At 35.6% G+C, this 22,500-nt stretch overlaps 1 protein-coding gene across 3 annotated transcripts in view; it reads left to right on the top strand.

Moving 5' to 3' along the window:
• The window catches only part of FOXP2 (forkhead box P2), a 429,772-nt gene that overhangs the window by 399,971 nt on the left and 7,301 nt on the right, over window positions 1-22,500 (top strand). For all 3 annotated transcript variants that reach the window (XM_086747588.1, XM_086747580.1, XM_086747593.1), the window contains 2 exons: window positions 273-342; window positions 1,175-1,338. In XM_086747588.1, the coding sequence (XP_086603714.1) occupies window positions 273-342; window positions 1,175-1,338 (234 nt within the window). The remainder of the gene's footprint in view (window positions 1-272; window positions 343-1,174; window positions 1,339-22,500) is intronic.

The following is a 22,500-nucleotide window of genomic DNA, read 5'->3' as shown; positions in this document are numbered from 1 at the left end:
AATTATTTCAGTGAGATCAGAACCTTTACAAGTCACTACGGACCTGCTCTCGAAGCAAATTTCCACGTGGGCCTAATTGCAACAAGACTTTTGCTTTTCTGATGCGAGTAAATCACTGTGTTCCAACAGGTTGAGCCCCTTCACCTCCACCTTCATTTCATTTTTGCTTTTAAAACTCGGGTCTTCTGAGCTGAAAAACCAGTCCATTAACCCAATGAGCCAGTCAGGATGTCTGCCTGTTTTTTAAACTTTCAAAAATCGTTTATTTTCAGAAGCCCAACGTTAGTGAAAAACATACCCACCAGCTTAGGCTATGGAGCAGCTCTTAATGCAAGCTTGCAGGTAAAAAATACTGAATTACTCTTTCTTTACACACACTATGTTCTTATGTGTGACATATTTAATTTCCTGTTATACCCTGGTGTAGAGTTACCTATATTTATGTGGACCTGATGGTCATTCTAATAGTTGGGTTTGTCATCCAAGTAAGTTGTATTACCTAGCACTGCAAAAAGTACTAGTTCTTATTCCTGCTACTTTTGATGTGAAGAAGCAAGAAGGACACCCTGTGGCAAAATCTGGAACACTCAGTTTTGCTGCAAATGTTAGATTGATAGAAGCTTTTGCAAATGCATGTGGATATGCATTAATATTTATCCAAGCTGTCATAAATGATTTCACATCATAGTGTTGGGGAACATGGTGCTCATGGCAAAAACTTTAAAGTTTAATTATAATATATAATTTTTATGCGGAAGAGGCAAATGTCAGGACTTTTTTATTTTGAGTTAAGTTCTGGTCATTTTTTAAAGTATAGCAACTGCCTGCATTATAAAGGAGCCATATATTGTGTGGAAGGGCATAGGGGTTAAGTGTAATTCAAAGTCAAAAAATGATGTAAAACTAGAAAGTGCTATGAATATCAGAACATAGTTAATCATGAAAAATAATTAAACTTAGGTAAGAGAAATAGTAAACCAGAAATAGAGATGCTGTTATATTCAAAATGTGGAAATAATTGGAAAATGCACAAAATCTTTCTGACCACTTCTGCAACTACCCAGAATGATCTGCTTTGTGTGTGTACATTCATACATGTATGAACATTTAGAAGTGATTTGTATATATTATATATATGGAGTAATCATTTTATTTTTATTCTTCATTTTGCTAGGCTGCACTGGCAGAGAGTAGTTTACCATTGCTTAGTAACCCAGGATTGATAAATAACGCATCCAGTGGCTTACTGCAGGCAGTCCATGAAGATCTCAATGGTTCGCTGGATCACATTGACAGTAATGGAAATAGCAGTCCGGGCTGCTCTCCTCAGCCTCACATGTAAGTGCAGTTAGCATCCTTTCAAGAAAAAATGCTTTAGTCTAAGACACAATAGTACTCAAAACTGCTTTGGAACATGGTAAGTGAAATACCTGGAGCTATATATTTGAAACTAAACATTTATATTAAAACAGTTAAACAGACACGTCTTTATTTACTTTGTAGTAAGATTGGTGTAAGCTTTTTTTTTTTTTCCTTTGTTTTTTTTTCTTTTAAACCATCTTCAACTTGCTTGCAAGCATTGAATGTAACAGGAGACTGATCTCTGTGGTCACTTTCACAGCCTGGTTTGTAAGGTATAGTCAGAATGTTCATGTTGGAATTAGTTGTAATTTTAACTATGAGTCTCTAAACCATTTATGAACTGTAGTAGAGATATTGCCCATTTATATAAACCGTAAAATGCAAAGTTTAACTGTTGCCCACAGTTTACATAGAAGCCAGTAAAGTGTAACTTTTTGCCTGTCTTATAAATCAGTGTAATTACATATTCAAGTTTAATTACTGGTGCGTCTGTATTGGCAAGGTTTATATGTTATATTTTATGCAAGACTACGATTCCTATTAATATTTAGCAGCTAACTATATCATTAATTACTCTAAAATCTTTCCCCTACCATCTTTTTAATGGAGCTGAGAGAGTGGAAGTATTAAAAATTGATGTATTGTGGATTTCAGAAATGTGTCTGAAGCTTTAGAAATGCCTGGCCTTAATCAGCAGTGTCAAATGTGGCAGTTTCTTGTTTACTAAATAGTAAAACATGTATCTTGGAGGTATTGTTTCCCAGGTTATTTATATAATAATTAGCAGTGTGATATCTAAGTAGACTTAGATTTAAGTTTACTGTAAGATGTTTTTTAATGTGTGTGTACAATTATGGTCTCTTCTTTTTTCTGTGTTTAAAATAGCTGATCTGACTTGCCTTTTTTCATTCCATTTTTCTGTTTCGTATTTTTAATGTTCATTTTAATTTCTAGAGCTAGATATTTAACAGTAAAAGTGACTGAGACCAAACTCCCTTTTTACTTATGCTCTGGTGTGTGGAGAATCCATTTTGATCTGACCTTTTTTGGGGGAAATATTTTGCAGAGTTCTTCTTTTGTTTGACATGTTAATATATCTATGATCACATAGAAATGTTTATTGTCGCACATTTAATTGTTTTATTGCACATTTATTCTACTTGCCTTTGAAAATAATACTCTGTGAACATTCATGTATTTTATCAGGTTCCAAACCATTACTTTTTCAAAATGGAAAAATTTGTCTTTTGGAAGTGTCTTTAGATGTATTAAATAATACAAAAGAAGTAATAAAACTTGAAGTAGAAAGAACATGAATATATGCTCTTGAGAGTAACACTACTCTAAAACAAGTAAAGTGAGCAATCAGACAAAAGTTTTTATATCCCATGCTTTATGCTATCAACCATGCAGTGGGTAGCTTGAGGCCTTTTACTTTTAGCAGTTCTCCTGAGTATGCTAATGCTCTCTTCCTGTATAAAATGCCAAGACAATAAAACTTTAAAGAGCAAACAAGAGTTAGATCATGTGTGTTAAAAACATCTACTTTACAGAAAAGAATGACACTTGCTATTAAAGTTGTTTTGTATGTGTTTGGCAGATCTGTTTACATATCCTATGTACTGTCTGCCATTCCGCTGGATAAACTGAGATATCTGTGCATATGATTATGTAGACATGGTGACATTTATAGCTGTGTTTATAGATAAAACACAGCATATTGTAGCAATTCTTGCCTATAAAAAAGGCAAAAAACTTGAGTTACACCCTAACTCAAGATTCAGCCTTCCTCTCTCATTTCCATGATACATCGTTTGTCAAAACTGGCAGTTTTGGGACTTGCCATGGTGACTCTTTTGAAATTTAGGATTATGTGTTACTCAGTTCTTGATAGATTGAAGCAACAGAATGTAAAGGCACTGGAGAAAGAGGTTACGCTCATTCATCCCTTGCACCAAATTTAATGCAAGATTACTGGGCTTCTGTGAGACCATGAACTGTCAACAAAAAGATGCAGGCTATGACTAGATACCTGCTCACTTGTGAAATTTTTACCTTTTCCTTGCTGAGTTGGCCAAGAATATGAAAAAGGGAATTAATGCAATCTGCAAGGAAGAGGACCAGGGAAGAAGAGAGGCCTCTTCCTTGCCTCCGTGACCTCATTGACCAGGGCCCCTCATTTTTCTTAAAGGGCATTACTTAAGAAAATTAGAAAAGAACATAGAGAAGGCATGACAGAAGTAAAATAAGTAAGGAATATGGCAAACAATGAAGAGAAGTTTTAAATTTTACATTGCCTACACAGATTACATAATCCCAGTGGTTTTTTTTAGATGAAAAATAGTTAATACACTAGAAAAGAAAAAAAATATACTACCACATGCATCCACTTACTTGTAGCTTCCTGAGAAGGTTCACCCAGAAAGTCTGGGTGTTTCTGCCCTAGAAAAGAGTTCTTTGAGGGGGTCATAATTACTGCAGTTGCATATGAAGTAGGTGGCTCTGTTAATCTCCAAGTAGGTTAAACCTCCTTCTCCTGGTTCCCTGGAAAGTCTACTAGCCACTACACCAGGAATATGCTTGCCGTCTTGAAGCTGGCCTGCAGCCAGGAGCAGTGGAGCATGGTATTAGGGAAAGAGGAATTTTCAGATCAGAACGTTCAGTTGGGAAGGGGCAGAGTTTGGATTCTAGAAAAGCTTCCAGGCAGAGATGTTTGTTTGGTATTAGTGCATCAGCAAGAAATGCAAAAAGAGTCTCAGTGACAGTGTCAAAGCCAAGCATCTCAGTTAGGCATTTGGTTGTTAGAATTCTACTGAATATCATTTTATCAGTTAAATATATGAAAATACATTTGAACTTGGTACTTCACATCCATGATCCAGTATGCAGCATATGACTAGTGGGATCTCAAATCCTAGGTTACTTCATGTGTTTTAGCAGTATTAAATCCAAGTTCTGTCTTTGATTAGTCTTCAAATCTGATTCCTAGTAGATTGCTATGGGCATGAAGTGCTCCCTTGACATAAATCTTCACTGAAAAAATACATTACTTATTGTGGGCATATACATTTTGTTCAACATTCCAGTTTCCTCAAATATCAGTTGTCAACAATCCGTGTCAGCCAATTATCTTTTCATTTAAATCAATACTTAAGTTTCTGTTTCTTCCTTCATTTTTTGAACATAGACTCCTTCTCCAAAATTACTGTGGGTTTTAGCTGATAAGCAACAAGTTTCAAAACACAACAGAAGGTACTTTATATACAATAATTCATTATTTATATAGAACTAGGTGCTGCTAATCTTATGTAACAACTGTACATGGATTAGTTAGAAGCTCCACAGTACACACCATTGGGGTATAAATGCAGACTTCTGAAGTAAAAAATAAGAAACCACAAGCATCTGTACAAGTGCGATTAAAGCTGCATGGTTGTGGGAAACTTTGGAAAAACTTTTATCATCCCTGAAGAAACAACAACATTGGACAAGACATGGAATGATACTTAGGGACAATAATGACAGTTCATGCATTGGTGATAATACAACTTCTTTTTAACCTGCATGTCATAGCCAGTATACTGCTGAAGAGTTTTGGAGCGATCAAACTCTTGAAAATATAATGGTGACAGGAAAAAATAATAGAACAAAGTTGATTTTCTTATGATCCTGATATTCCCTTAAGAATCTGCGTTTATTGTCTCTGAAGGAATTGAAAGTCCGTTCTCACTCTCAGAGATGGAAATCAAGTTCAAGTGTTTTTCTGGTGTTTGTGCATTTGTACTAAATTGATCACACTTAAGTGACATTGCAACTGGCACAGACCAGGGTGTTTCGTCACCAGAACACTTAGTGCATCTCTGGTCTGTGTGTTCGTATTTTGGCAAATGCATCATGCAAAATGCCATTTTACTTTGTTGTATAAACTTACGGGGAAAAGTAAAATTTTAATCTGGAAAGCTGTTTACAGCAGTTGAGGAAACAGAAATAAATTGGTAATCAGAAAACTTGGAAAATTGTGAACTGATAAAATGTAGTCTCACCATAGGAATCAATGGAGTGGTTATGCCATTCTGGTAAAACTGCAGCTCATTAAATAAGGAGTGTGAGAAGTTAGCAAAGGAGACGAAGAAAGCAAATATCCTACTGGTGAGGTTTGTGGAAGGGGGCTGTCGTCATGGTTCTCCCTGCTCACACTGTATGAGAGTGTAGACTGAGGGCAATGCAACTGATTTCTTATCTTCTCAATTTACTGATGAAAGTAATCTAGTTCCTAACAGCAAATCCAGAGTCCTGGAGATAATGGATGTCATACTGATTTCTAGAATTTTAATTGGTGATTGCTTTTTAAAACTAGAGTAAGAAACAAATGTAATTTTTGAAGAGTCCCTTCTTAAAAAAAGTGAATTTATATATCCTCGTCTCATATTTGACTTCTAGTGTCCAGCTATTGTAGTGTTGTATTCTTTTTGTAAGAGGGCAATTGTTTGAAACCAAATGTTAAGACACACATATATCCCATGATCTTTAAAGCTGTTTCTGGCAAATGTTGTGTTAGGTCGTTGTGTTTGAAAAAATAACTTTTGTCCAAAGGAAGAAGAGTAAGAGTCCATCTGAGATTTATTACAAAAATGAGCTTAACCGGTACAGTCCTTAGTCTTCAGTTCTGTCTGTGAAAAGGTGAGTTCCAACCATCTGTGGTTTCAGTCACCTTTTCCTTTGTATTCTTCTGTCGTTCCCAACCCTACTCCTTTACCTTTCCTACTCTTGCCCTGACTGGATCATTTCTCTCTGCAGTTCTATCTGCATAATCATCAAACTTGAGGGTTTTTTTCAAACTTTTTTATCTTTAAATTTTATTCCCAGAGGCAAATATGATTATTCTGTTCTAAGATCATTTACTTTTGAGGTGCTTCAATTTAAAAGCATTCCATTGTCAGGTCGTTGCCATATCTGATTATTCCAGTCCCCCACTGTTAAGCTTTCACACCACTTACAGTAGGTTACCTATCATTCCAGTTTTAATCCCTTTCATTCCCTTGTTTCTTTAACTTCATAATGTTCCAGTCCCCTGTCTTGCCTTCTTTCTTTCTCTCTCTCTCTCTCTTTTTTTTTTTTTTTTTTTTTTTTTTTTTTTGTATCATTGCTTTGTCCCATTTCATGATCTCTGCATTTACCTTGGAGGCTTGTTCTGTTCTAGGAGACTGCTATGATCCAGGTCTCTTGTTCATTGTATAAGACTTGACATAGTGTGTAAGAAAATAAACTCTCAAAACACATCAATTAACAGGGATGTAACAAGCATTATTAAATAGGTGAGAAGCATGTAATAGAGTGAATGAATGTGATAGCAATTACAGTATTTTTGGGTATCCTTATTCATAAAAAATGTTTCACCTAATCACATGATATTTTAATGCCTATATAATTTAATTTCACACATTTTTATTCACAAATCTGTGCCCATTATCGTAAGGAAGATAATGGGCAGAGAGACTTTGTGACAACAACTGATTTTTATTTTTATATGAAAAGAGGAACAGCTAGGAAACATAGGATATTAAAGGTTATAGCTTTTGTCTGCACATATTCCCATTGAAAGATCTGTTGTGAGAATATGCAGTGAAATAATTTTGGCTTTGTCTAGCACTGCAAAGCAGCTAAAAGTGACAGGCAAGTCCAGCACTCCAACACTTTATCATATTATTTGCTTATCATTTACATTTTTTTTGCCTTTACTGATTGTATGGATCATGCGACAGTAAACTCAGAAGAGCTGTGACTGAGCCTGCCTGCTTTCATACAGAACCACTCATATGTGGGCACTAATGGAAAAATAAGCAATGATATTTTGAGTAATAATATTTTTCAACTATTTCCATTGACCTAACTTTTCACGTAAATATTTTCTTAAATGTTTATATTCTCCTTTTATTTTTTTTTATTTTGCATTACTTTGCTTTTCAGTCCATACCTTCTCTACATTTTGCTTCTCGTCATCAATTTTCTTATCTTTCAAGACTGATGTTCCAGTCCTTTATCATTTCCTCTTTAGCATCCTAAATGTTACGTGTCTGACTTTGGATCAGAAGTTCTATTTCTTCTTTACATTATTCCAGCCCCAATTGTTGCACTTCTACAGTACATTCCCAGTGCTCTTGACGAGAAGATCACTGCACCCTTCAGCTGAAAAGTGTCAGATCCCCATAGCATGGCTTGTAGAGGTTGGTAGGCTCCTGTAGGGTTTCACAGAATCTTTTTGGAAGCTGTCTTGCTGAAAACTTTGAGGTACTGCAATTGTGAATTCTCAACGTATGGGCAAGGTATGCTTTTCACAAAACAGGTCTGTAAAAGAAAAGGCAGCATCTTAAATACTGTTATAGGTACTAAAAACGTGTTTGAAGTTGTGCAACTGAATCTTTCTGCAATGTGACTGTGTAACTCTTAAATTGAGTTCATAGGAGATTGCTGTCTTTGTACAACACAAAAGCTGAGACGATAGTGCCATTTACAATGTCTTTCTAAAACTACACATATAGTTATGAATTTTATCCACTTTTGATTATTGCCTTTGGATTTTCAGTAACGTTATATTATAATATAAAAATATATATGTACTATAAAATAATATTGTCATATAAAATAATAATGTAATATTTTCAGTAAATTAATGTTATAATCCAAAATTTTTGAAACTGCACTCTCTGGAATTTTTTTTTTTTGTAAATGCACTTTATATTTACATATCATGTAAACAGTTAAATAAAAACATACAATTATGTTCAATTGGTAATGTTTATACCAGTAGTTTAATCCAAGCAAAGATTCACTGAAAAATGTAGAGGAATTGTGCATTATCCAGAGGAATTGTTATTATTTGACTGTTATTTAGTCTTTACAATTTGTAGAAAACTCTAGGCACTTTGCACATTTTAAAAGACTAAATATTTCAACGCACTTTTTTTTTTTTAAAGAGTTTATAGAAAGACTTCATCTGAGTGTGAAACCTCATGTGTAGGTCACATTAAAGTAATCAAATCTCAAGATGACTAAGAAGTGATTATACCTGGTGAAGTCAGTCTACGAAAGCAGTATTCACAATCTTCTGGCAAAGTGCGGTTGGGAAAATGTGCTCTTCGCATCTAACAGCAGTGTGTGATTTAGAATAGTGCTGGCAATGCATATGTGTAGTACAGACCCTGTCTCTGTTAGGGTTTTAACTGCAGATATTCCAATGATTTTCTTCAGATAAACAGTATTGAATGTGTATCAAATTAGACTGAACAAAACCAGTAGTCTTCCTCCTTTACCTAGACTTACCAAGTTCATTTGTTCCACTACACCCATTAATAGAAGTTTAGTGATATTGCCAAGCTTTTGTCTGATCATGGCTTCTCACTAACCCTTTCCAAAGACTTCCATAAGCTTCTAATTGAGATGGATAAGGGGAAATGTTTATTCGATGCACTATTATGCTGTGATAGTAGTACTCTGTGTAATTAGGGTCTTCTCCCAACTTGATTTTAATTTTTCTTTGTATTTCCCCTCCTTTTCTTCATTCCTTGGAAAATTAGCATTATCAGACATCACAGCTGAAAAATATTCCCTGAGCTTGTATCTCCTCTTGTTCACAGGACACAGGAAATAAGAGCCATGTTGCGCGAACCATGTCCTACAATTCCTCTCCTGAATTACCATAGTCCATCTCAAATTTGAAAGCTATTGTGGAACTTCATTCCTTTGATGATTATAAGCTGCATTCCAATTACCAGACTAAGTATATTCCAGTTTAGTTTCACTGATATGTGTTCTATCTTAGACTGCATTATAGGTACATTAAACCAAAAGGTAAACCGTGACTGGTAGCAGTGAAATACCTTGAGATGAGCACCCATCAAGTAGTGTTCTCTTACTATGCATACCCTTTTCTTCATGGCATCAATAAATAAATAATTATGCTTTTGTTTCCATCTGGAGTTACTGGAATTTAAAACATTTTTTTTTTTATTTTGTAGCTAGATATTTACAGATGTAGTAATAAACAATGTATTGCACTGTATTTCATTCAGCTGGAATATACTGACTGCTCTGTGAAGCAGAAGTCTACATCAAGCACAGGCCAAATTATGCAGTTAAATTATGTGGTTAAGAGGCAGGATATGTTAACCTAGGCTCTGTGATATCTCAGATATCTCCTAATCAACTCGGTCTGCAGGCAGACTATATTTGTGTTTTCTTGCAGAGACCATAGAGATATCACATATTCTTCAGTCACATTGCTCTTCACATCCAAGTCTTAATCTGTAATAGCATAAAAATGAGAGGCATGATTAGTATTCACATGTTGTTAACAATTTGGTGAAATGTTCTGAGAAAAGTGAGAATAAGTTTGAAGTGTTAGATGTAAGAACAATCATTGCTGTAAATATGAGATGGTGATGACTGGATGCTCAGTCACTCTTAAGACTCTAGAAATTGTAGCAGGTCACCAATTGAATGCGCACTGACAAAGGTATGTGGTTGTGAAAGCATACTTAACAGAAATGTTGTATGTAAAAGTAAGCTTTATCTTCCACCCAGTTCTTCTTACTGGCCTTTTCTGAAGACTGAGGAAGGACTGAAAATACTAGATTTGCTGAGAAGAGAGGAACTGAGTGGGGAAATGATGACAGTCTTCAGAACACTATGCAGAGAAGATGGGAATGAACTTGTCCTTGTCCATTGGGAATGGGGCAGTGTTTCAGCAAGAAGAGTTATTATAGAGACATGAAAAAATAAAACCTTTCAGACTGTAGGATAATTAAGTGCTGAGAGACTGTGGAACCGCTGATATTGTGGAGGCTTCTAAGAACAAATTAGAAGTGGTCAGAAGTGGCTTACATGTAAATGATCCTACTTTGTGGTAAGGATGAAGAGACTATATGATTTCTTGAGGTCCCTTCCAATCCTGTTTTATTTCATTCTTGTGATGAATCTGGGAAAAGTATGTTTTTTTCATGTATGCTGTGTCTTACTAGAGGCTAGCTGAGATTGTCCAAGTCCATTTACTTTGTAATCTGGAAGAGCTGTCATAGCTAAATATCTTTAAGCACTCTTATTTTTAAGATCGAATTAACCTTGGCCTTACAGAAAAATGTACAGTGAGCATAACATTCAGCTAATGTGGGAAATGCCAGCTAGGGCAGTGCAAACAGTCTTACACAGGTCAGTTTGACCCATTTGTCTCTGCCAAGTGTGATATGAGGTTCTACTTGTTAAATGTTGCCATCAACTATTTGGCAAAAAAAAAACATATTGAAGGGCTGGCCATTCTCCAGGCTTGTTCTAGCAGGCAAAGCTAGTCATCACTTCAAGTCCTAGCTCTTAAACATTGAAAAAAATAGAATAAAAGATCAATGCTCCAAGAAATGTAGCATATGAAAAGGAAATATTTTAGTAGCATTCTGCTGAAAATTTTGAAAAAAAAACTCATCAAGCATACGTAGCAGTCAACATTTTCAGTGCAAGACTGTTCCATAAGAAAAAAGGTACCATGCTTAGGTGTAAGTGTAATGCTATTTAATCCCTTGCTGCTGCATTAGAACAAGATGTTTATGTGCCACTGTGGACAAATGTTGTTGTTTAGCTTATAAAATCTCACAGAATTAGCTGGAAGTATCAGGGAAAAAAGGATATTCTTTTTAGCTTTGTTGTCCCACATATCTATCTGATCTACTATACATTTTCTGAGGTAGCAGAGTTTTATTGATTTAAAAGTTCTCAACAGAAATAGAAAAACAATTTTATATAGCCTATATTTATATTAAGATGTATAAAAAATACGCATAATACAGTCCAAATTCTCCGTCAGCTTTTCCTGGATCATTGAATATCTTTCCAGATTTTGCATAGAGACCATTTGCCTGCTGTAATCCATAAATAACACTGTGATATTTATTTGTTGCTGCTAAGTTTCTGTGTAACCAGTACAATTTTTAAAACTTCCCAACCATTAGATACTACAGAGCCTGCCAGATCCATAGCCTCTTTTCTCAAACTTTGTTGGTTTTAGGCTTGCTCTTTTTCAATGGTTCTTCAACATCCCCAAAAATATTCTGACACTCAGATCTGTAGTACTTTGTCATTTTCCTTTGGATTTTTAATTTAAAAACTCTTATGCTCTGTCTTCCTAATCCTTTTCTTTGTTTAGCATGTTAACTTTTGACGTTTGAACTAGATGCTGTTGATGATTTGCAAGACGAGAGGCCTGTGCCATAAGCTAATTCTTAGTCAAGTTTCTACATTTTTGTGATTCTATCAGAGAAAATACATTTATTTAGACATCAAAGGGAGGAAGCCAATGTCAAGGATGGGAATTTTAGTAAGAGTCACTAGAATCAGAAAATCTATGTTAGTGTCATCTTCTTAATCGGAACTTTATTCCTAAAAATTTTGGTCGTATAAGAAGGGCTAATTACGCATGAGTGTTAAGCCTCATTTGATATTTAAAGAAAATACGTTGTTAGTGTCAGTTTTGCAGAAAGGTCCTTTCTTTATCTACAGTTCAAAGACTTCATCTGATTATTTTTGTAGTAACTATTATTAACATTCATAGCTGATAATATATCAATGCAGATAGGCTCTCCCTATTAATTGTCTTGGCATTTTCTTGCCAAGTTTAAAAAAAAACAAAACAAGAAAACAAAACATGAAGACCTAGTCAATTTAATTATCAGTTTCATCTCTATATTTTTATTACCCAATTTAATCAACTATATCTTTTTTGATTAAAGGGAAATGAAATTGTCATGTGGGTATCAACACATCTGTCAATTTATTCTCTAGAAATTTCTCTGTACAACACTCATTTCTTTGTACAAAGCTAAAAGAAAGAGGAGGACATGTTTGTTTGGGGGTTTTTTTCAACATTTTTTCAACTCAGACTCATTACTATTAAAGTGAAATTCTTAAAAAACTTGTTTTGTATGTTTTCCTTTTCATTCTGATTTGACACCAATGTCCATTTTCAAACTTTGCTTAGAATAGAAACGGCAAGTTTTAGCTGTGTTTAATATAAAGTTAACCAGTTTGTACTTCTGTGTGCTTGGACGGGCCAAACTGATAGGGCAAGAAACTCCAAACACTATCTCCAGCCACTTTAGGAACAAATGAACTGGTGTATTTTGTAAATAAGCAGCACGAAATCATCCCTGAGTTGGGAAGAGCATGTGGTATAGAAAGGAAAAAGGAGAGGTTTGCTCCTAAGCTCCATGAATTAATGGCTGTAATGGCAGATGGCATTCCAGAATTATTGAATATGTATATATTTTAATCATATTAAAATATTTAATCAATTTAAAACCACAGTTCATTAGCTGTGTAACTTACTGAGGATTTAAAAAACTTATTTAGTACTAGCTCTGTGCCTTTTTATTATTAGAAGAAATTAATAGTGGGATAACTGTAGTGATAAAACAATCACAAATATGCCGTATTAAGTTGGGTGACCCTTAAGTATGGGTAAGGTGAAGGAGAACATGTGTTTTTTTCCTATATTTTCCTTATTTCCGTATTTCTAGTATATCACTTATACTCTTATCTCCAAGCTGCCACTCCTCTTGTGTTAACTTCAGTAGCAGTCAATTCAGAGTACTCCTATAATTTTTAATGTTTCCTCCTACAGATACGTTTATCAAGCCATAGGTCACTTCTGTTGTTCTTTTCTGGATTCTGCTGTATTGTTTTTGAGATGAGTGAGTAATAGCTAAAAGGTAGTCAAGTACATTGAACATACAAGTTGAAGTGAGGGCCTACTATAAATATATAAACATGTTTTATATTATTGTCACTGTTGTTATTCTCTCCTAGTTAGTTTAACATACTGGTTTTTGACTTCTTAAGCAAAGGTGCCATTGAAGGATTCATAATAACATATTTCCCAAGTGGTTACAGTAGACAGATGTATATGGGTAGTTTGTTTTCTTTCTTTCATCTGTCAACAGTAAGTGGATCAGCCATGGATTGTCAGGTTTGTTATTTTTTTCACAGTTCACTTTACATATGACTAATCTAAATATATTGTGATGTTTCCTCTGCTTGTATCTTCTTCTGAAGTATTCACAATTGATTCAAACTAGGAGTCAAATGTAGGATCTTAGAGAATTCTCTCTGTTAACCTACCTCCATGTTTGAAATAATCTTTTGTTCTTCCTTCATCTAGCTAGTGTTATTACTGGCAAATCTTTGCATCTAGTTTTAGTATGAGTTAGATTTTTGAAATTCCTCATTGGAATTTGCAAATTAAAATACATCCATCTGCTCACCTTGTTTACTGTTGTATTCCTTTTGGAAGCCTCGTAGGGCAAGTAAAAGTAGTGGTCTTATATATACTTGTTATTCCACCTCATCGGTTTAGTAGAAAAATATATGGTTCACTATGTGTATCACCTTTGGTTATTCCCCGTTCTCTCCAAGCGTTCTGTCAGATGCATTGCGTATTTCACTTGCATCTTCTACTGTGAATAAACTTTACAAGTGAAATCATGGCCCTAATGAAGTCAAGGGGAATTTTGCCATTGACTTAAATGAGATCTGGATTTCATCCCAGGAAACCATTTGTCTTCATGTCTTTGGCTTTCCCTCATTTCTTATTCTGCCTTCAGTCACTCCTAATCGCTCCTAATCTCCATCTGATATTTCTTCTGACTGCTTACAGCTCCATTTCTCAATTTTAGTTCATTAAAATATATTTTTTTTTCAAATAAGACAAGGAGTTCTCCCAGATCTGAAATCTTTTTGTTAGCTCTTTGAAAATTTCTACAGTTTTAGTACTCTACAACATTAGCCAAATTTCTAATGTTGAAATCTGTAACATTTTTATCTGTGCAAATACAAGCGAGAAAATATTTTCTCAGTTGTGGCAGGAATAATTGGGAATGCTTTGTTAACCAATAAGTTTCAAAGTGATTTTTAAAAAGGTTTGGGATTTTTTTTCTGTTAATAAAAGTGTAATGTCTTCATATTTTATTCTATCTATATTCCTCTAAAATACAAAAGATACATAAAATAACTTTTTCTTTTCTTTTTGATTTTTTGGCATTAAACTGCCTTCTTAATCCTTTATACCTCCTTTTCAGACATCCTATGTAGCTTGTGGCATATTCCTCTCAATGAGAGAGTGAGCAGAAGCAACCTAGCTTTTTAGCAACCAGGCTTAAGGAGAAGGATGCTCTGGATTTTGTTTTACAGAGAGCAGCAAAGTTATATCAGGTGCTCACTGAAGGAATGGATCTTACCAATAGCAACAACTGAGTTTATATCTTTTCAAGGTATCACAAAATAAAAGTTGTGTTTGCAAGACCAGTTTTGTGCGGTTACTAATGATAGGGTTTGTGATATTTTTTTTCGCCCCAGAGGCACTCACCTACCTTTCATCTTAAAATAATTGAAGGGAGAGCATGAAGAACACTAGCTTCTTTTACAGTGACTGATAACATTTTATCAACACCTATTATAAATACGAAAGCAAGTTTCTAGTCTTGGAGGTTGGAAAAACAATAGTAGACTTACACAAACTCATTCTTACTTGCTCCTACAGCTTACCTAAAGCGCCAGAGGCACTTTTTGACCATTGATCATTAATTCCATCTTACGCTGTCTCCTCTAGCGATGAACTAAAGAAGACAAATTTTAGTGGCCTAATTAATTATTCCAGTGCACTTATTTCCTGTCAGAGTCTGCAGCAGTGCCTGCCAGCTAGGGCTGTTGCCTCTGCTTTCCATCACCAAGTCAGTGCAATTCCCACCTCCACCACAGTAGACTTGAAATCCTTGGTGATAAGTAAGAGGATAGATATGAAAAGAAGTATATTTTGAAGGTATTTTTTGTGCTTCAGTGTTGCATTGAGAGAAGGAAAGGTTACCACTTGCCTTTTCTTCTCAACATGGCTCTTGGAGGGCTGAGGGTGGAAGGATGTAATTTGAAAGTGACAGGTTGACAAAGCACATCCAGAACCACCCCCATTGAAGAGCAGTGCTTCTGCAGGCATCACATTTCCAGTCTTTAACCAGGATGTTGTAGCTTCACTCCTTCCTTAGTGAAATTAAGTATTTCACCCTCCGCTGCCTGACAAAGATATGTGACAACAGGTCCTTCCTCTCTTTCTTGCTTGAAGCTAGAGATTTGCATATAGGCATTATTTTATCTAGAAATAATAGCACTTCTTCACCATTTCAGTATGTGTGATAAATACATGGGGGAAGTGATTCCTGATGTTCAAGGAAAAATAATAATGGATTCTGTGACAGTTGTAGCATTACTGAATTTGTATTTAATTACTCGTCTAATACTCTTTCTTCCCTTTCTCAATATTTGGATTAGTATCTCCCTAAATGACTGTACATATTCACATCAATAAACAGTTCTCTTCTACTTAAGAAAAATAATAAACTTTTTATAATAGCGTGAAATTGTAAAGAGACAAAGTAATAGAATTAGAGATCTTGAAAATACCATAGGATTTGAGGATTTGTCTCCATTTGCCTACCAAAGCATAAATATAAAAATTCTAGATCTGAAACAGTGGATTGGAAAGGAGAGCTTTTCTTTTTTGAAACTGTGATAGGATAACCAGCAGACCTAGAGCTGTACTGACAAGATGAGATACAGTTCTTCCTTAGGAAATACTAGTCCAGATCTACTAGGGAAAAAAAAGGAGAATAAAAACCCCCAAACAAACAGGTCAGTTACTACATCCGTAATATAATGATTATAATTTTACCACATAATACTTGGTGAAAAATAGTTTCATAGAAAAGTGTAATGAAAATCACAGCTTTAAAAATATTAGGTAAGACAGAAATAGAAGTTATAAATAATATGTGTTTCAACAGGTTAAAGTGGGAAAATATTTTATATAATGTTAGATGTTAACACAGAAAAGTCTTTTAAAAGCCAAGATGCTTCAGATAAAGATTAAAAATGTTCTTCAAATACTAAAATATAGAAATTTACAGAAAGAATTAGTTTGGCCACAGTATTCTTTGTGCTTTAGTTGCTTACCTTCTTGACTTGAACAAAAAAAAAATGTTCAGACTTCTACAGTTTGAAGAATACTGTAGCTGTGGATCTTTTAAGTATCTTCTCCCAAAGTATACATGGAACATTTTGTCTGACTGAATCAAAATTGCACTTGTAGTTCAGGATGCCTACAGCATGAAAGAATTGAGGGCAGTGTGAGTAATAAGTAAAAATGTAAATAAAATTTGCAAGTCTCTCAATGGTAAAAGTTACACTGGAAATGTGGTTTTCTGTAAAAGATATTGTTTTACACAAGTATAACATGTTCTGTTTTGTTCTTTTCATATACTGAAGCATAGTGAATGTAATGGAAGTAAAGGCAGTGCAGGAATAGTACAGTGGGAAGACCAGCTGCAGACTCACCAATTGGTTTTGAAGACTTAATGTTTGTGGGCTTAAGACTGTCTACAGAATTGTGAGAAAGAATGGGTCAAACTGTACATCATTTATTGATGGTTAGAGTTGTTTGGGAACTACCTATTTATTTAACTTTTAAAAATATTTATTACTTTAACAGGCCAACAAAGTCTCAAAAGAAATAATCAACATAGGTTGTCATACCACATTGGGCTTAGAAGTTGTTCAGTCCCACAGATTCCCTTGGGAACACTGTTGAGTTCCAGAAAACTCGTCATCTTTATATACTTCTACATGAAGTCACTCAGAAAACAAGTGAGTTAATAGAATCAAAACTAAAGTCTCATAGAAAATAAGCCTGGGAGGGACTTCAAGACATTATCTAATTTATTGCCCTTTGTGCCATTGTATAGCAAAATAAAAAACTGCCTAGTGTTACTAGGTGGCTAAGTCACTATAGCAATACAAAATACTTTCAGCTGCAACCCAGAAAAAAAAAAAAAATCACCCTTCCATAATTTTAGACTGATTCGTGCCACCCCTGTGTGGAATAAAAATGCACTGAAAGGTCTTAAAAAAATTACATGACTTGCTGCAAACCATGCGCTTGGCTACAAAGCTCACAGTAAACACATTGTCCTAGGCAGCTTTTCTCTCTCAACATCTACTACCTCTTCAATACCAAGCCAGGAGCAAAGTCTTTTTAGTGCTAGTCGTTACATTGACTTAACTGAGCGACTTCATCTCTCTCAATCATGGTGTTCCCACAGCACTTTCCTTTAAATGATTTTAGCGAACAATAAAGATTTTGGGTGGATATGAGCAGCAATGTTTAGAGGACCCAGATCTGAACGGTGGGATTTGTTCCACTGGGAATCGTGGAGGGGTTATGGCACTTCCCTGGCGGCTTTCAGGATTAAACACCCAACTCTGTGCGGTTTGGTTTTGTTTTGTTTCTTTTTTTACATATAAAAATGAGAAATGTACTTATTCTTTTTTTTCCTTCCATAGAATTGGATGAAAGAAATACAGGGAAATTAAAATTGTTAAATCTTTGTTTTGGAAGAAGGGAAGTGTCTCTGTAGTAACTCAGTGCTGATGGTTACAAAAGGCATTATCTGACATCATACTTTTTCAAAAGAAAAATTGTGTTTTCTATTCAAAGCCTGGAATGAGCACTATTTGTACTAACCAAATCCATACCTTGTTTGTTGTAATTATTTACATTTTGTTATCCTTGTTGTCCTGTGTTTTCACTGCTGTTTTGCTGGATTGGATATCCCCTTACCTTAAAGCTGATGTGATGCGAAACCTCTGTAGAAAACATGCTATCCATAATTGAGAATATTGTATCAAGTATCTTTTCTCCTTGTTGACACTCGCTTAACTCAATTTAATTAAGAAATCATGTACTTGGTTATAGGATCTGGTTGTTTTCTTGTCAGCAACAGCACACGTTCCAATGTTTAAAAGTTGAATGTGACACTTGTTTGTTGCTGTTGCCTAGATTTCAGCAGGATTTTTAGTAGCTATTATACTAAAGTTTTCCCAAGACGGGATCAAGCTTATCTTGTACAAAACTCAGAAGACAAGTTCACCTTGTATCAGATGAGTTATTGTAGGCTTTGGGAATTTGGCGTCATTTCTAAATATTTGGAAGTTACTTTATACATTTCTTGCTAGTATATATTTATCCCTCAGCTGCCTTCTTGTTATCTTTCTTTTTCCTTTGAAGCCTCAAAGCTTTTCTCCAGCAGCCTACAAACAGCCTTCATGAGGCCTCTCTAAGTGTCCAGCAACTGTTACCTTTCTCCTGGCACCTGGCAGTTGTTCCAGTTCAATGTTATAAAGGGTGATGTCTTTAAGGATATAGTATACATCTGAGAACATGAGAATATGAAGTTGTAGTTTGCCGGTTGCAGGACTGAGAGAAAAATCTGCATGTAAAGCTGTAAAGCATATGAAAGAGTGAATGGTTAAGGCAGACACAGAGACAGAGGAACTTCATGTTCTGTGATCTGTGAGCAAGGAAGAAGTAATGTATTGAGATGAGCAGGCAGCTCTGCGAGTTATTAGAATCCTTCTTTTATATTTCAAAGGTCTCTCACAGTTTCATTTTGAAAGTATAAAAATATATGTATAAGGAATAAGGGTATAAGGAAAATTTTCTTCTATAACAGTAGATCCACCAACTGTAAAGAAGGTCATTAATGGAAATGAGTATGCTAATTTGTTTATGTCTTTACCAAAAAGTTCTTTGAAATAATTTAGCATTGCCATATTTTATTTTGGCTGCTGCTGCAGATATCTCCTCACCTCCTGCTTGTTACACTGCATTGTTAGTCCTGAACTCAGGTAGAGGTGTCGTTTGCCAGCACTTGTTCAATAGGAGACAGCCATTTTGATGAGGACATTTGGACATGATGACATGATGTAGTAATAATACTTGCTAAGAGATTACTTCATCATCTCTTTGTTCTACCAAAGTGTTATCATTTCTCACAGATGCGTATCTAACCTCTTTATAAAGTCTCCCAAGGATCAGGATTCCAAGGCTCCCCAGGCAACGTGATCCGATGCTTCACTGTCTGTACTAATTCTTAACTCCAGCATCTGCTCTGTTCCTCTTTCTATAACCTAAGACATCTTCCTTTAAGCCTTTCTTCATATAACAGTTTTTTCTAAACCTCTACCTGGATTTTCTCAAGTTGCCACATATTTGATATCTCATGATCTTCACTAGTGATTACCTCCTATTTTGTTGACAGTTATGAAGTTAATAATCATGCTCTGTATTCTACCTTCTGTGTCATTAATCAAAAATACTGACTGGTTCTGAACCCAAAATTCGTCCATCAAGGAACCATACTAATCTTCATTCCAAGATTCCAATTGTGTAGTAGATAAGTAAGTTTTGATCAGAAGTCAGACATCACTAAGATATGACTTGTTAGGATTTATTTGAGTAGTGTTGTTATTAATAAAAAGACATGACATATATAAATATTTCTTCAGAATTTATGTTTAAATACTCGGCACTTCAGATGGGAATTTGTCCTTAGTACACTGCTCCCATTTTATAAGAAAATGGTTGTGTAGAATTTTGCAGATAAATACATTTAAATATGTATCTGTCTATTGAAACACACACACATACATATTTTCATGTTAGTTACATACAAATACCAATCAGAAAATTTTGCTTTCTATGTACAATAAATATCTTGGGATATATCATACTATACTTATTATACTATACATCTTACTGAAAGTCTTCAAGATAAGAATGTATTCAGCAATTTAAAACATGCCTTTCAACCTTTGGTTTCGAAAAACAAACTCTAGAATTGAAAGAAATTTTATTTCAAGAACCGATGTGTAATTCCTTCTGCTTACACTTCCAGAAAGAGATGTTTGTATGGCAGTGTTTTGTATGAGCTGTACTCTTAAGCTGCTGGCAGAAAAACCTATAAAATTTATTTTCACGTGGGCAAATGAACTGCTTGATTTTAGTCTTGATTTACTGTTGATCTGGAAGAAAGTATAATTGACAAAAATGAAGATTTTGTACCCTGATTAGTCTTATAAGCGATTAATTCTTCCACAGATTAGTCATCAAAATAATCTTTGAACTGTCCTTGCAAAAAAAGAGGTCCTCAGTACTAAAAATTTACAGCACAAGATGTACTAGTATCTTAATGTGTAGTGCATTTTTAATAGATCTTTATTATCCTCCCTGTTTATACAGTAGCTACACTCCAATCCCAGAAATGTAATAAAAACAACCTGGACACCACCCTTAAAGGAACTGAACTCATTTCGTAAAAAACAAAAGTTCTGTAGTCCAAAGTTTTTAAGTATGGAAAGGAAAGCATAACAATGAATCGCAGAATGGTTTGGTATGGAGGAGACTTTTAAAGATCCAACTTTTAAAGTCCAACTCCCCTGCCCTGGACAGGGATATCCCTCATTAGATCAGATTGGTGAAAGCCCCATCTAGCCTGGTTTCGAACACTTCCAGTGATGGGGCATCCAGAACTTCTCTGGGCAACCTGTTCCAGTGCTTCACCACCCTCATTGTAGAAGATTTCTTCTTTATGTCCAATCTAAACATACCCTCCTCAAGTTTAAAAATGTTGCCCCTTGTCCTGTCACTACAGGCCTTGGTAAAAAATCCCCATCTTTCTTATAAGCCCCCTTTAAGTATTAAAAGGCAGCAATAAGGTCTTCCAGGACCCTTGTCTTCTCCAGGCTGAACAACCCCAACTCTCTCAGCCTTTCTTTATTGGAGAGATGTTCCAGCCCTCTGACAATTTCTGTAGCCCTTTTCTGGACCCACTTTAACAAGTCCATGACTGTCTTGTACTAGGGGCCCCAGAGCTGGATGCAATAGTCCAGGTAGGATCTCATAGGAACAGAGAAGAGGAGGAGAATCACCTCCCTCAACCTGCTGGCCACGCTTCTTTTGATGGAGCCCAGGATGCGGTTGGCTTTCTGAGTGGTAGGTGCACATTGCTGGTTCATGTCCAATTTTTCAGCCACCAGTACCCTCAGGTCCTTCTCCACAGGGCTGCTCTCAATCTCTTCATCCACTACTCTGTATTGATACTGGGGATTGTCCTGACCCAGGTACAGGACCTCATGCTTGGCCTTATTGAATTTCATGAGGTTCAACACTTACAAATCAGGAGGCTCCAGGGAGACCTGATAGCGGTCTTCCAGTACCTCAAGGGGGCCTACAAGAAAGATGGGGAGAGGCTGTTTAGTAGGGCCTGTTGCGATAGGACGAGAGGTAATGGTTTTAAAATAGAGGGAGGTAGATTTAGATTGGAAATTAGGAAAAAATTTTTTACGATGCGAGTTATAGAACACTGGAACAGGTTGCCCAGAAAGGTGGTGGAGGCCCCATCTCTGGAAGCGTTCAAGGCCAGCCTGGATGAGGCTCTGAGCAACCTGACCTAGTCAGGGATGTCCCTGCTCCTTGCAGGGGGGTTGGACTAGATGACCTTTGAAGGTCCCTTCCAACCCTAACCATTCTATGATTCTATGAAATGTTTGAAAAAAGATACTGAGTAAAAAACCCAACCTTAGTAAAGGTCCCTTAAATCTCAAGATAGACAATTACTTGTATTGCCTTAAAAAGGGATGGATGGATTTTCTCGCCCTTTCAGAAGACACTCTTCAAATGTTTTTCAGTGGTACAAGTAATTTCCAAATGACTCCACATTCCCTTGCAAGATATCTCCCAAACAAATAAGAACAAATGCGGTTAAATTTAGATGGAGACTGAATCATCTTGTTGCCTGTGGGTCCTAGTAGTTGTATTCAAATTCCGTAAAGTCTACGATGAGGTAGATACTGCATGACCTCAGCTCATTCTGGGATGTTCCAAATCTCCGGTATCTGCTAGAAACATCACAACAGTGAAACATAAGAGATTAGGCTCAATTTCCATTTTTAATCTTTATGGCAGGGTTAACTTTGCAAGAAGAATCAGGGAGTTTGGCTTGTTCTTTATGATTTTATCAATTACTGTGTAGTGGTGTGTCAGATACTAACCCAGAGAGTAATCCAGTAATCCTTGGAAAGTAATCTTTATTTAGTATTCTAGCTATAAGGAAGTAATGTGTTGTAGCTGACTGCTAAATATTTGTTTTGTATATTTTATATGATCTATTTGTGAGGCAGAATCAATATACAGTGAGACTAATCATGGTTATACCT

Source organism: Chlamydotis macqueenii, chromosome 1 (genome assembly GCF_036417535.1).
Source record: "Chlamydotis macqueenii isolate bChlMac1 chromosome 1, bChlMac1.mat, whole genome shotgun sequence".
Lineage (NCBI taxonomy): Eukaryota > Metazoa > Chordata > Aves > Otidiformes > Otididae > Chlamydotis > Chlamydotis macqueenii.
The sequence above is the reverse complement of the archived record's forward strand: the minus strand, read 5'-3'. Positions and strand labels throughout refer to the sequence as shown.